Source organism: Ixodes scapularis, unplaced genomic scaffold (assembly GCF_016920785.2).
Source record: "Ixodes scapularis isolate PalLabHiFi unplaced genomic scaffold, ASM1692078v2 ptg001185l_1__unscaffolded, whole genome shotgun sequence".
Lineage (NCBI taxonomy): Eukaryota > Metazoa > Arthropoda > Arachnida > Ixodida > Ixodidae > Ixodes > Ixodes scapularis.
Genome location: NW_024610114.1, coordinates 251,953 through 266,489, shown reverse-complemented (window position 1 = coordinate 266,489; position 14,537 = coordinate 251,953). Strand labels below are relative to the sequence as shown.

The window sequence follows — 14,537 nt, the reverse complement described above, 5'->3', positions numbered from 1 at the left end:
AACCCTTTGGGAACAAGGTCTATTACCTCCTTATCGCGCCATATTACAACGTCTGATGTCTCGTTTTAAGTGATGCCAGTATAGCCTTTCGGGATAAATTTAAATCTTGAGTAGCTTTGAGAGGAAAAAAGTTATTGTGACTCGCATTTTAGGTTACTGGTTCGTACCTGTCTATTCAAGGGATACTGAACTGAAAATTTGGGGTGCAATTATCTCGTAGCAGCAACTATAACATATGTACACCCGTGAGCGATATGAAGGTGAACAGCCCTCTTGTTTTTGATGCTCCTGCATGTTTTGGAACAAGCTCTGTTCCAGAAGAGGGCTAGAACGCAAAGTTTAGACCCCCAAGCCACGTACCATTTGAGACATTGAGAGTTAATATAGCTTTAGGGAGTCGTAAAACAGGTAAGAGACCAGGTAAGGTGTTTACCTTCATATTGTCGGCGGGTGTACATGCCATACATGACGGTATTTTAAGAAGTGATGTGGTAAAATACATATAAAGGCTAAAACCACGAAAAACCGAATTACGAGCTTTGTGGCGTGTCAGTTTTTGAATGCTCACGCGCTGGATGCGAAAGAGAAGGCCCAAGACAAGGAGGAAAGCGAATTTGCCGATGTCGCATCTGGAAGGCTTGCTGTGGGCGTAGCTAGATTGCTGTATTCTTTTCAAGAAGTGCAGTGTTTTGTTTGAGATACTTTCGTATAAATGGCAATTCTGGCTTTGTAGGGTCCAATAAAACACTTCTACTACCTTTCTTTTTCTTTTTTTTTTTGAAATTGAGGATTGGTTTGCATTCTTTTAATCTGTCTAACCAATTTTGAGGCAAACCAGGATCCATCCAAATTATGCCTTTAAAGCGTCTTCCCGCTCTCCCCTTTGCAGTGGGCGATGGGCAAGAGCAGCCCGAGCGCCCTGCGGGAGACGGTGGTGGAGGTGCCCACGGTCACCTGGCTGGACATTGGGGGCCTGGACAACGTCAAGAAAGAGCTGCAGGAGATGATCCAGTACCCCGTGGAGTACCCGGAGAAGTTCCTCAAGTTCGGCATGACCCCGTCGCGGGGGGTGCTCTTCTACGGGCCCCCCGGCTGTGGCAAGACCCTGCTGGCCAAGGCCATAGCCAACGAGTGCCAGGCCAACTTCATCTCCATCAAGGGCCCCGAGCTGCTCACCATGTGGTTCGGCGAGTCAGAGGCCAACGTGCGCGACGTCTTCGACAAGGTGCGTTGTGGCTGTGGAACGGAGGGTATGGGGCGTGCATCGGCGGCCTTGGGTGCTCGAGCTGCAGGCTGCTAGTGTGGAACACCAAGAAACAGTTTAGGAGAAAACTGAGAAAATGGTGCGGCCTTAGCTTGACCAAAGACGTCGGAGCCCCTTTAAGGGGGGACATGGCCTGGGAGGGTCAACTTTTGAACCGTTCCCTTAAATAGATTCAAACTTTCAGGGTGCATTGAACCCAATTAGGATTGATGACACCTAAGGTTTCAGTCTTGTAGGCCAATTCTACTACACACAGTGCTTAAAAAGCTCCAGAAAAAAGTGGCTTCAGTAGGAAATGTATTTAAAAAATACAATAATTCCAATCCACAAAACGTTTGTTTTAATGTGAAGTAGAATACCCATAGTGCAAGTTAGCTGAAAATTAATTGTAGAAAATGCAATTCTAGAGAAAAACAATAACACCCAAAAAGTGCAAAAGATTTTAACAAATTTCTGTGTTTTAAAATATTCAGTTTTTGTCACGAAGAAGTCAGCTTTTTCAGAGTATGAGTGCCTTAACTTGTTCCTAAGGAAATTTCAGTCCAGGACGCCACTGAATGAAATCTAAACTTTCAAAATGTCAAATGAGTTCCTAAGGAAATTTCAGTCCAGGACGCCACTGAATGAAATCTAAACTTTCAAAATGTCAAATGATACATTTCCTCATACCACATTTCCTGCCGAAAAGGGGAACTGAGAAAAATGCAATTGGAGTTTCAACTTTAGGTTTCTTTTTTTTTTTTTGCGTGAGCCCGAGGTAGGCGAAATTCACTTGGGGCATTGTTAGCACCTTCCTCTTTGAGACTTCGTTGTTCCCCTAGCAATAGCTACCAGTTTGCATTGTTTGTAGGCATGCTAGCTTTTGTAGCAGGCATTCCCTGACAGATAAACTGGCAAGAACTAAGAGGCAAATCATGCTAAGGAAGAGCAGCAAGGCAGGAATAGGATCCGAAGTGGAAGATACTGCAAAGGGGCGTTACTGAAGGTGACTCAATATCACGTCACCGGGCAGGACCAATCGTAAACCCTGTTTCGGGTCTCAACCAATAAGACTGCTCATACCAAATTTTCAGGATTTCTTCTGTTTGGATGTAAAGGGTTCTCCTGGCCATTGATACTTTGAAAGCTTCTACGGGCTAAATCTAGAGTAAATGGGACTTCCGATGAAGGTGAGATGTTCTGGCTATGTTAAACGAGTATGAAGAGGCACTAAATAAAGAACACACAAAACTTGCTCCCAGGCGATGCGGAGGGCTGCCGACATGTCGAAAATAATTTATTGTGAGATAAATCCTGCATGTTTATAAATGATATTTTCTGAAACCATTCTTTGGAAGTTAATAAACATAAACATGTAGACCAACACGCGGTCGTGACGTCACACCTTTGCGGTGGCGCTGTTGTCGCCACGGCGCATGCGCAGAAGCTCCGCCTCGCGCGAATCTGGTTTCTGCGCTTGCGCAGTGCCCACACCTGGTGCGGGCAAACGCGGGCTTGTTTGTAAACAGTGTGTCTGTCTATAATTTTTGATAAAAACATTTTTTTCTGAAAATTTGGATTTCTGAGGTCATGTCCCCCCTTAACCTGCAACAAGGTGGAGCACCCTGTTGCAGGCGCGCAAATTGATGTCGCAGCACCCTGTTGCTGCGACATCAATTTGAAAGTTTTCAACTACTCTAGAATCCCACACATTGTTTCGCGATTACCTCTAAATGTGGAGCAGGCGCTTGCCTGGTATTTTATGGTAGATATATTTTCTGAAAGGGTGCGCGAAACTCAGCCTAGAGCAGCAGGCGAATTTCCCAAAAACTTTAATCATTTTTAATCTTAGAAATTCAACAGCACCGAAATTAACCTGCAACTTTACTGGTCCGCCATCTTGTTAGTCAGATGGGCAGCTTGAGCCCGTTTTGCCCAGCATCGGAAGCAGTCAAAAGGTTGTCGCCATCGTCTGTGGGAAATAATGGACGACGATTCATAGAGCTTGTCTAAGTAGATTAATGGGCAGCAAATGTTGTACTCGTTTGCATTTGATGTGCTATTCGCCTCAAACTTAATGCCGTCACGAGATGGTCCGGTTTCTTCACTTTTTGATCTAATCCTGAAAGTAGCGGTCGAAATAGTTGAAGATTTGTGTCGCCGATGAAAACCCATCCAGAGGAAAGTATTCCAGCAGCTGCAGCGATCAATTTATCTTTGGGTAGCATGCAATAGATCAATATTTGCGAAACTGAGTGGCGGCGTTAAGTTTGAGGGGTACTGTACCATCATTGCCTGCGAGAGGACCACCCGTCACAATCTGCCGACATATAGACTCGAATGTCGCCTGAAAAGCAAAATGGTATGGAAAGTTTTGTTTGCTAGCGCGGCGCGAACTGTTTTTTAGAAGGACACGAACACTAGGAGCCAGCGTTACCTTGGAACCGCTTGAACGCACTTGCGTCGCGGACGCTTCTCAATCAGAAACCGACGAGATGTCGTTCTGCCGCATTTATTTGTGGTGTTATTGCACCTCGCAGCACATCACCAATTCTTTCTACCTTCCATTGCTTGCCGTAAGTAGCCTAAAGCAGACACAATCTGTAAAACCACAGATGCTCGCGGAAAAGACCATGGACATCGCAAGTGCCCCTGCTCGTTGTTGCCAGTAGAGCGGCAGCCAGCGATTGGGAGGTGAAAGCGTAAACTTCAAAATTAGTTTTCTCGAAAGAGAAAGATAATTTTGATGGAGATATTTTGTAGACATACTGTGGAGTGGTATTTTGCACTTGGTGAAAATTTGATAAAAATCGGTAACCATCAATGTTTTGCCGGAGGACCAGAAAAGCAGGACAAGGTACCCCCGCAAAGCTCTCCACTCTTCACCTGAGCAGATTGAAGGCTGGAAAGGAGGCAAGAGAAGGTGAAGGGGGACTCTCCTCCACTCCAGTGTTTGCTCTGTAAAAAGCAAGGAGCTCTTTGAGGAAGGAGCTTATCCTGCAACTGGGTATACAATCTATAGCTTGCTCATCTACCCAGGTTCATCTTTAAGTGTGGAAAGGCAATTTTTTGTGCAAGTGCAACACTTTGTGTGTTATGCCTAAAAGATGCGCGCAACGTCTCTGTCCCCTGCAGGCTAGGGCGGCGGCTCCTTGCGTGCTCTTCTTCGACGAACTGGACTCCATTGCCAAGGCCCGAGGAGGCAATGTGGGAGACGCTGGTACGTTTGCAGCATTCTCTTGGGACTCTGTAATTGGGAGAACTTCTGGGTGTGGTAACTTGGTGTTGGCTTCTCGCTGTCTGACGTTGTAAAGACCACGGTACAACTTTTTTTTGCTTTGTTGGTAGTTCTGGTTGGAAATGTGTGTACCCGAGTCATGTTTTTCTTCTTGACCTCCTTGGAAGGACACTCTCATTGTTCATTCTTTCTTTTTTTCACCTTTTTTTGCAGAATATGAGCAAACATTGCGAGAAGAGAAATCGAAATGTTTTAGGATGTCTGTGTTCATTTTCACCTGAGAACCATAGTAAAAATTTTATCTAAGCTTTCAGACACAAAAGCAGTCTTTATTTTCTCCAGTTTCCTTTAAAAATTTAGCCTATAAAAACTATTTCAAGCAGCGTGTGAATTAAGAACAATAAAATTAAATGTTAGTCAAGTTGGCAAGCGTTCATGGTGAAAAAAGCACAAATAGAAACGCTAAATATTTTTTCTTCAAGCTGATTATGCTGAATAGCAGAGGCTGTCTCTCGGCGCAAAAAGTCTAGGTTAAAACTGTAGCACGTGTGGGAGGTTTTTTCCTGTAGTATTTGCGGAAAGCGCAAGGCGCAGCTCATAAACGCGCTCGTGCAACTCTCATTGGGCAGGCGGTGCGGCGGACCGCGTGATCAACCAGATCCTAACGGAGATGGACGGCATGAGCAGCAAGAAGAATGTGTTCATCATCGGGGCCACCAACCGACCGGACATCATCGACCCGGCCATCCTGCGTCCGGGCCGCCTAGACCAGCTCATCTACATCCCGCTGCCAGACGAGAAGTCTCGCATGGCCATCCTCAAGGCCAACCTCAGGAAGTCCCCACTGGCACCCGTGAGTCCTCTCTCTCACGCTTTCCCTCTGCGTGCGTTTGACGCAATGTGGCCTTCTTTGCGATGGTGCCACTGGAGCATTAACTCTTGGAGGGCCGTACAATTGCATATTTCCAAGTTCTCGCTTAAACACAAAACCGGATGTGCCCTGGGTGGGTGCCGCTTTCTGATATGTGTTTGGAGTACTATAGGTGCTGTATTCTCGCCGTGTTTTCCTTGGTGGGGGGCTGTTTATAGTTCTGGAATTAGACGTTCCGTGCACGTGATAGAGGCGTATGCTTGAGCTGCTCTCGAGGTAGTGGCAATCGGACCACTGGCTCCCTCTATGAAGGCTTCCAACCCTTCTCTAAATTGAAATCGGGTGAGCAACGCTTCTGTCAAGGTTCCAAAACTACCCCATATGTGCCGTGAAAAACCATACACTGATTTGCGCAAGTGCAAATGTTACACTGCGACGCACTACTTTTGATGTGAGGGACGGTTGATGCGCAAACTTGGAAGTGTGTAACCGTTCAAAGTGCAGTCTCGACCCTGGTTCCGCATGCCACAAAGTCTGGCCGTGTTGTTAGCCAGCTGGGCAAGCGCCGCGACCCTCCTGCTTACCCCACGAATTGGGCTCTCTCCCATTTGTGGTAGTTTTCGGAGGGCACAGCAAATGCAGGGAAACCTCATCCCAAAGCCGGGTTTTGCAGTGCTCGAGCTTTGCAGAAAGCTTTTCCCACATTCGCAAGGACGTCGTTGAGGCGTGCATGACACCGACACGTGGTGTTTTAACGCAGAATGTTTTGTGGGGTGGGTTTCGGCCTTTGTAGCTTTATGATGTGAAAAAAAATGTTAAACCACAGCCAGATTTAAAGAAAACTTTCCTCATATATATTTATAAGGACAATTTCACGTTTCTTAGTTTCGTCGAAGGCTGTTTGCACATGAACACACACATGCAAATCCAGATTCGGCAGACATTCATTTTAAAGTAATTCAAATTTTTTGTGTAGGATTAAGGTTTTTTTTTCTTTTTTTTGTTATCGATTAAAAATAGCACACACAAATTTGAGTACAGGAAAGGAACATGGAATACAGACAACAAGAAAGACACTCTCCCAACTTAACACCTTACTGCAGTTTTTTTGTGTTTTTTTTATTTCATTAGTGGATGCTTGCTTTTGTGGCGAAGAGCCAGGAATATTAATCCCAGTCGACCAATAGAGCAGCTTTTTAATGAAACAGTAAGAAAATATTTTTTTTTCTTTTGTGTGTGTGTGCAGGAAACTAAGGTTCAAGTTTTATTTTAAGCTTGTCAGTGTAGTCTTAGTTAGAAGCATATCGAGCAGTGCCTCTTTTCCACTTTACTTTGACATTATAAAGTGAAACTAGGAGACACCTCGGGGAAGAAACAAAAAATAAGAAAAGGCCCGAGGTACACCTAAGCACCTCTTATGAGTTGTGAGTGCGAAAGCATGTACATCATTCTTTGCTCCCTTACTCAGTCTCCAGCGTATTTGCGTCGACGGGCACTCGCGCCATGGGGTGGCCAGTCGTTGAAACTGATGCGCAGCAACAGTTTCAACGACCGGCCAAGCCATGGCGCTGCGTGTCCGGCCATTGGGAGCCTCGTCGATGCGCGCCAACCAATGGGATTGAAGCCGAAAATCCCCTGCAAGTTTACTCCGCACTTTGGAATTGCGGAATTTTTGTGCCGTTAGATAGCTTTGCACGTGGTTTCATAGCTGGGAGCTGGCTTCACTTGAAGAGAGAATTTAAGGTGCCGTTTGGCGCGGTTTCGAAGCTGATGATGTCGGCTCGCTCCATGAGACAGTTAATGCTTTTGCATTAAAATAGAAGAGGTGGGAGAGGGGGTTCAGAGACTCTTCAAGAAGGCTTCACCAGCTGCAAATACTAAAACAGAAAACAAAGAAAAAGAAATGGCACAAAAGGAAGATGCGGCAAGTCTGACACGACATTGCATGCCTGGAAGGCTGGGACTAGAATTAGTGTCTGGTGCATTCTTCGTAAAACACAATTCTGCATATGACGGTTTGATCAACGGATTGAAATACAACTACATGTCTTTTGCGCGAGTGATGGGCACTGGAAAGGTGTCCATCAGAAGCACGGTTCCTTGGGCGAGGAGATGCATTTCTATCGGCTCGAAGGGCATTCGCCTCGCCGGCGGTTTTCGGCGGCGTTGCATACGAGTGGCCCCCCTCCTCCACAGGACGTGGACCTGACATTCCTGGCGAGCATCAGCCCTGGCTTCAGCGGTGCGGACCTGACGGAGATCTGCCAGCGGGCCTGCAAGCTGGCCATCCGGGAGTCCATCGAGCAGGAGATCCGCAAGGAGAAGGAGCGGGCGCAGAACCCGGACGCAAACATGGTACACCAGAAGCCGCCTCCCTCTTTTCCCAATGCAGCACTTGCGATGTGACAGCCTCCTCGCACTTGCCTAACGGAAGAGTGCCACCGCGTTCGGCTGGAACTCACATTCTCGCCGATTGAATACTAGACTCCATATGGCGAGGGCGATGTTTCGATTGCACACTCGGAACGAGCTCACATTGGTAGGCTGCCAGGACCGGCAACCTTGATGGTGTGGAATGCACGTTACAGAAGAACTGTAGAAGCACGTGCTCAGCAGTGCTTCTACAGTTTTTAGCGAATACTCCCTGTAGTTGGCGTTAGGTCAAGAGTTCAGGGGAAACTCCTCCTGCCTCTTTCCACTCTAGCACAGCAAACACTGGAAAGGAGGTTGCCTCCTCTCCAGTCACCAACTAGTAAGTATATACAGTTGAACCTCGATGTAACGAAGTCGGTAAAATTCGCAATTTACTTGTTACATTGAAATTTCACTAAATCGAAATTTGGCTTTAGCATGCGAAAAAAAAAAAAAAATCCCGAAACATTTCACGGGTATGAAAACTCACCGAAAATGACATTTATTTAGGGGCAAAGTAGTCCGCGAGTTTTGCTTGCGCCTTGTCCGACAGTAGCAGCGGTGTCGGCGGCGTCATACGGCGTTCGAGCGCCCAGAGCGCTTGCACGGCATCTTGCTGCCCATGCGACGCCGTGTACCTCCTCAGTACGTCCATTGCGTCGAGCACTTCCCGAGTGCTCGTGATCTCGGCAGTTTCTTCAGGATGGCGTCCAAAACGTTTGCTTTCTCGTCCAAAGAAAGAACTTTACGTTTCCCTATGGCAGCAAGCACATGAGTGAACCGCCCGGTTGAAAAATAAAGCTGTTTAGTTTAGGCGGTGCCAATGTTTGCAACCTACACAGCACTCTTGACCGCACAGTTTACTTGCCCCCTTGCGCCCACAGTGTGCTTGCGCCTTTGCTTTACATCCATAGAGATCATACATTTTACAACACGCTCGCAAGACGATAATCGGTCTTTTTGGTCTTCTCCTAGATGGCACTGCCCGTGCGGTCGCGCGGTCGCGCCATCACGTCGCTCCCCCGCTGAAGTTGGCTCCCGCGCTACCCGCGGTACAGTGGACTATGATGATCAGTGAATGTCAGTGGTGATGCTGTTATGCCGTGTTAACTTTTTGCTCGGCATTTTCTGGCCAGCCTCGCGGAATCCGCTTTGCCGCATGCCTCGCCGGCGCTACCGGTGCCGCATCCTCGGGCAGCCTAGGAACGTTGGAAGGCCTGTCCCCGTAAAGTAACCTATCAAGCGCTCGCGTTTGCGCATAATTTTTTTTTTTAACCACAATTTTTTTGCGAAGTTGTGTTTTAGAGTTGATTTATTTATTGCCTTTTATGGCAATGGCGCTTCGTTATATTGAAATAGCAGCAAAATAGACTTCGTTATATAGGGACTAAAAATACATGGGGTCTATGGGCAAGAAATTATGAAAAATAAAATACTTCGTTAAATCGAGGATTTCGTTACATTGAAGTTCGTTATATCGAGGTTCGACTGTAGTGTGTTTTTTGCTATAGTTCTAGAGGTATGTTTGAGTGTTTCGGGGGAAGGGTGTTGCGGTTGAGTTGTCTGTCGGCCCTCTTGCTTACCCCGTGGATGGGCGTTCTCCTGTCCATGGTAGTTTTCCAGAGGGCACAGGAAACTCGTGGAAACCTCATCCCAAAGCCAGGTCTGGCAATGCCTGGGCTTTGCAGAAAGCTTTTCCCACATGTGAAAGGGGCTCGAAGAATTATTTTTAAGTTTTCCCTCCCATAATTCGTAAAAGATATCGGTGTGTGCTCGTTGGCACATGAAATAGGAGACAAGGTGTCCTCGTCTTTTTGTGGCACTTTTCGTCTATAGGTTATATTTTTATGTAGGAATGGAGTGATTGGGCAAGCACGCTGAAATAATAGCAATGCAGGAAAATGTTTAGAATCTATTGGAATTTCTAGGGCTTGGAACAGAGAGTCTACTGTGCTTTGTGTGCGTGGAAACTAAACTTTCCCTTGGAGTTGCTGAGCTTTGGCTTTCAGTGTTTTGTGGCACGTTCGTTTGGCGAATGACGGACATTTTGCGCGTCCATTGGCAGGACGTGGAGGACAGCGACCCCGTGCCGGAGATCCGCAAGGACCACTTTGAGGAGGCGATGAAGTTTGCCCGGCGGTCTGTGAGCGAAAATGACATCCGCAAGTATGAGATGTTCGCTCAGACGCTGCAGCAGAGCAGAGGCTTTGGGACAAACTTCAGGTGAGTTCAACACTGGTTCACCAAGAATGGGAAGGGGCAGGGCCATGCACTCTCAAGGATTGATCTACAAAGAAGAGCTCAGTTTTGATCGTTTAATCAATTTGAGTACCAGGCTATTTTTCCCGCTAATGCACACTCTTGATATTATTTTTTTAATTTGGGAGCGAGACAGATGGAGGGCATCCCATTAAGGGGGACCTGAGGAGGTTTCTGAGATCGCCTAAATAGAGGGATAACTCACTGTGCTGACTCCAGACATCTTAGAAAACGCTAAATTGTGACGATATGTGGCCAATTTCCCTATTAGTCCCTTAACTGTTTTGGACGAGCCTAGCTTGTCCACCAAGAGCCATCCCCAAACCATTAAGAACGAGTGCAGCTCGTCTGCGCACCCTACCTCTCCCCTTGGCTGTTTGTGACGACCCAGGCTCGTTCAAAGCTTAGTTTGCGGCGCTGCTCAGAGATGGCAGCATGTGTTTTTCATTGTGCACATTTTTTAAGAATGGCAACCCGATTGTGGGGACACGTGCAGCCCGAGCTACACGTGCAATAATCAAAATAAAGAGAACGAAAATTGCAGGAAATAAAAACTGTTAAGGTGTTCGGAAGGTTCAAGGTACACCTAAGCACTTCTTATGAGTTGTGAATGCGAAAGCATGCATGCCGCTGTTACGCTCCCTTATTCCGTTTGCGGCGTACTTGCATCGACGGTCGAGCGCGCGCGCTGTATTTGACGCGCTGACCTTGGGCGTGGAGCGATGGAGCCGCTGCCTCGCAGACACATGGCGCCATGGGATGGCGGTCGTTTCAACTGACGCGCAGCGGCCAATGGGAGCCTTGTTTCTTGAAATTGATGTGCACCAGCCTGTGGGACCTAAGCTGAAATCTATCAGCTTCACTTCACGATTTTTTGGGGATCGGGGAAAGTAGGTGCCATTTGGCTAGGGTTTTTGCGTGGTTTCAAAGCTGGGAAACTGCTTCACTTAAAGAAAGGAGTTTAGGTGCCGTTTGGCGCAGCTTCAAAGGTGATGACGTCTGCTCCCTGCATGGGACAGTTAATGCTTTCGCATTAAAAAGCAGTCGAAGATTACAAAACAGTGGGGTCATCTTGGGCGATGGGAGGAGCATGTTCCGAAACCAGGACCATTGTAGGCCAATAGCAAGCAAAGGATCCTCGCGTCTCCGACCAGTGGACCCGCGGAGTGATACCTCGGATGCGCACGGCTCGTCGCCTTGACAGCCCGGACATACGGACTTTAGAGAGTTTTTTTAGTCGGTGTTACTGTCATAGCAGACAAAGTCAGTTGTGTACCATTGAAGCCATCGCTTCGTTGCGCCATGTCTCACTAACCTGATGCTAGCGAGTGCTTGCTCGAGAGCAGACGAGCAGACGACCGGACACATCACTCCCACAGAAGATGAAAGAAAAAAAAACAAAAAATGTAGTGCACAGTTTTTAATCAATTCTTGCAGTGTTATGCCTGTCCCCTCTCAGCGAAAAATTAACATTTGTCTCATACTCTTATTTGCTCTTATCTACAAAAGCATAAACATTTTGTAGTAACAGCTTGCGCGATCTCCACAAAATGTTGCGTTTTCATTGGTCACATGTCGTCTTGGCTGCTGAAACATACTCCCCCATTGCCCGAGATTACCTTGGTGTATTGCAATCTTTTGCTTTTTTAATGGAAAATCAGCCGTGTGTGATTTAGGAATTTGTAGGGGGCTCAGAGCCATAAGAATGAGTTATCGCCATATTTAAGCGATCTCGGAAACCTCTTCAGAATCGCTGTAAACATCGCACAAATTTTTCGTTGTTGCTTTTTTTTTTTTTTATTATTATTAATTGATACTTGGAAAATGTCTTTGTCTGCCTCTTTACAGTTCGAGCAAGAGACACTTTGCACTGTTTTTAGCACAAAAAAAAAAAAAAAAAAAGAAATTGAAATAGAGAATTTTACGTATGAGACAAAATTTTAGTATTGAACATTTGGTATGGCAGGCAATGTATCGGGAGTGGACAGTCATTTGTGGCTTCTTGTGCTTTTGTTTTTAACACAGGTGTTATAGGGCTGGGTGTGAATAGAAAAGCAACAGATTACACTCGAATGACACACCGGTCAGTCAGATAGCAGTATAGCCCCATAGGTATTATATTGCTTATAGACCGGAGTTCAAAATCCTGGCCTCCAGCAGTAAACATTGGAAATAATAATCTCAAACGCAGGCTCTTGTGAAGAAAGGGGCTGCACATGAAACATATATTTTTTTTTTTTTTAGCACTCTTGGCATTGGTGTTCTTAGAGCTTTGCAACTAGGCATTTGTGTTCGTAAATTCTGATATGTGCGAAGGTTTCTAAAAAAAAAAAAAAACAGCCCTGCAGAAAGCGCAGCCCCCATACTGTGTCATAGCGTCAGCATAAACAAACATGACTGCACCCATGGAACCAAGCAAACACTGATCTATGTGACTGATGTCTGGCTCTGATGGGACACTGTTGTTATGAGGTCTCGTGAGCTGGGCACAAACAGCGTGTGTCCAGCTCATTCAAAACATGTTCTTTGCATCTTCGAGTTTTATCTTGTATGATGGAGACATGCTTAGCTTTATCATTGTTTCGCTCATCAGCTGAGGAGTGAGTCAGCGTTGCTCGGTGTTTTCCAGATTCCCCAGCGCGCAGCCCTCGGGACCCGGCGGCAACAGCCAGGGAAATCCCAACCCGTCGCACTTCCAGGACGACGACGACGACCTCTACAGCTAATTTCACCCCTGGCCCCACCCCCACACCACCCTTTTCCATACTCCCCCACTGCAGTCGTGACAAACGTTCACCACCAGAGAGGCAAACCTTCTGAAGGAAACGGAGAGATGCCCCCACCACACATGCCGGTGTATTAAAGCGGACAACACCTAAAAGGAGCTGGCTGCTTCCTTCTGGGCACAAGAAATCGGCTTTCTTCTTTTTTTTTTTTACATGTTTAATATATGGTTTGGTTTGTTCTTGTGTTTCTCCAGAAGTAGACATAACTTGCTGGAGGACAGCGAGCAGATGTTGGGCGTGAAATTGCCTGTACGACGACTTCTTCACTACGAAGCTAGATGCGACTGTAAAGCAGTTAAAATTGTGGTATCGCATCTCCTTTTGTTTTGAAATGAGGAGGAAAAACAATGTTCCGTGCATTGTTTGTGGCGTCTTCGGTGGATGCGAGCGTTTTAAAGTGGGAGAGCCCCAAACAAATTTTTTTTTTTTTTTTGTCTGTGGGAATGTACATAAGTTTGGCTTTTTTTTGTATTGAAACCACGTGGCTCGTTGTATTCCGCCTGCTTAGCTTTTCGACAGAAGTGCGGTTCTGTAATCAATAAACTATTTTCCACTTCTTGGCGAGGAGTCGCATGTTTGATGATTGGTCTTGCTCGACAGAAAAATGCAAACCAGTGGCGGGTGGTCTTTGAGGCAGTCTGCATGTCTTGCGAGGATTAGAGTGCATACCGAGAATCTAAATGGCCCTAGCTGCAACGTTGGGGTGAAGAGAAAGGGGGAAGCCAGGAGGGCTGGATGTATCCTATTGCCTATGTCAGAACTTTGTGCCATGCTCCCAACAAACCAGTGCTAGGGCCACTGTTGTGGAGGAATGCAGGAGGTTTTCTTGTAAAAAGTAAAAAGGCATGATGGCCTAGTTCTTTCGGAGGCCTGTGCACACGCTGGCGACCACAAGCTTCCACAGCGAAAGCCTAGGACTTGGTCCGCTGCTTCGACAAGGTGGTCGCCAGCATGCACAGGCCTTCGATAGTTTTGTCAGGCAGTTGCGGTAGGTTGTTTAAACTGTTCGTCCACATAATATGGTTGGAAGGCGGAAAACTGTTGCTGTGCCATCGCACATTGCCCGTGCGGCTCTCTCCAATGCCTCCACCATGCTTCGGTACCGACAACGCTTGCCAACATTTAAATGGCGATGCCCTCAGTGTTGTCAGACCACCAAGCAATTTCGCATAAGGTCAAACGTTGGGGCCCCTTATTCTAAAAGTCTAATGCTGCAATTGACACGAGTGGTATTTTGCGAAATTTGGATTGCCATAGCTGCTCGTGCAATAAAATTAAAGGACGCATGAGAAATACGTCGGAAAGTTTGACTGAATTGTAGTGCTAGGTACCACTTTACGGACCTGTGTGAACAAATATTTGTTTGGTTTGACAGATTCGCGCTGTAAATTTCGGCGTCACCAACCACCAAAAGTATATATACCTCTATTCGCCGTCGACAACCCTGGACTCTAATAATTGTTGTGTTAGGCTTTTTCTTTTCTTTTTTTTTTTTGTGCCTCAAATATTGCGGGCCTTAGATACTGGCAAAAGTTAAAACAACGTACTGAAAAAAAAAAAAAAAAGCGTCGTCATTATTGCGCATGCGCCGAGTCAAAATCGCGTTTTGGATTTGCTAATAGAGACGACGCCATTTCTTTGCGTACGATATTATAAAACTGGCTATTGTTAAGCTGTCCATGGTAGTTTCTTACGTGGGAAGTCCAACCTTTCTGTTATAATAAATTA

At 46.3% G+C, this 14,537-nt stretch overlaps 1 protein-coding gene across 1 annotated transcript in view; it reads left to right on the top strand.

Annotated features, from left to right (window-relative positions):
* The window catches only part of LOC115317645 (transitional endoplasmic reticulum ATPase), a 40,158-nt gene extending 26,790 nt beyond the window's left edge, over nt 1-13,368 (top strand). The window contains exons 11-16 of the mRNA XM_040223741.3: nt 890-1,225; nt 4,379-4,463; nt 5,111-5,334; nt 7,549-7,707; nt 9,830-9,987; nt 12,653-13,368. Of these exons, the coding sequence (XP_040079675.1) occupies nt 890-1,225; nt 4,379-4,463; nt 5,111-5,334; nt 7,549-7,707; nt 9,830-9,987; nt 12,653-12,749 (1,059 nt within the window). The 3' untranslated portion in view covers nt 12,750-13,368. The remainder of the gene's footprint in view (nt 1-889; nt 1,226-4,378; nt 4,464-5,110; nt 5,335-7,548; nt 7,708-9,829; nt 9,988-12,652) is intronic.
* The last annotated feature ends 1,169 nt before the right edge of the window (nt 13,369-14,537 follow it).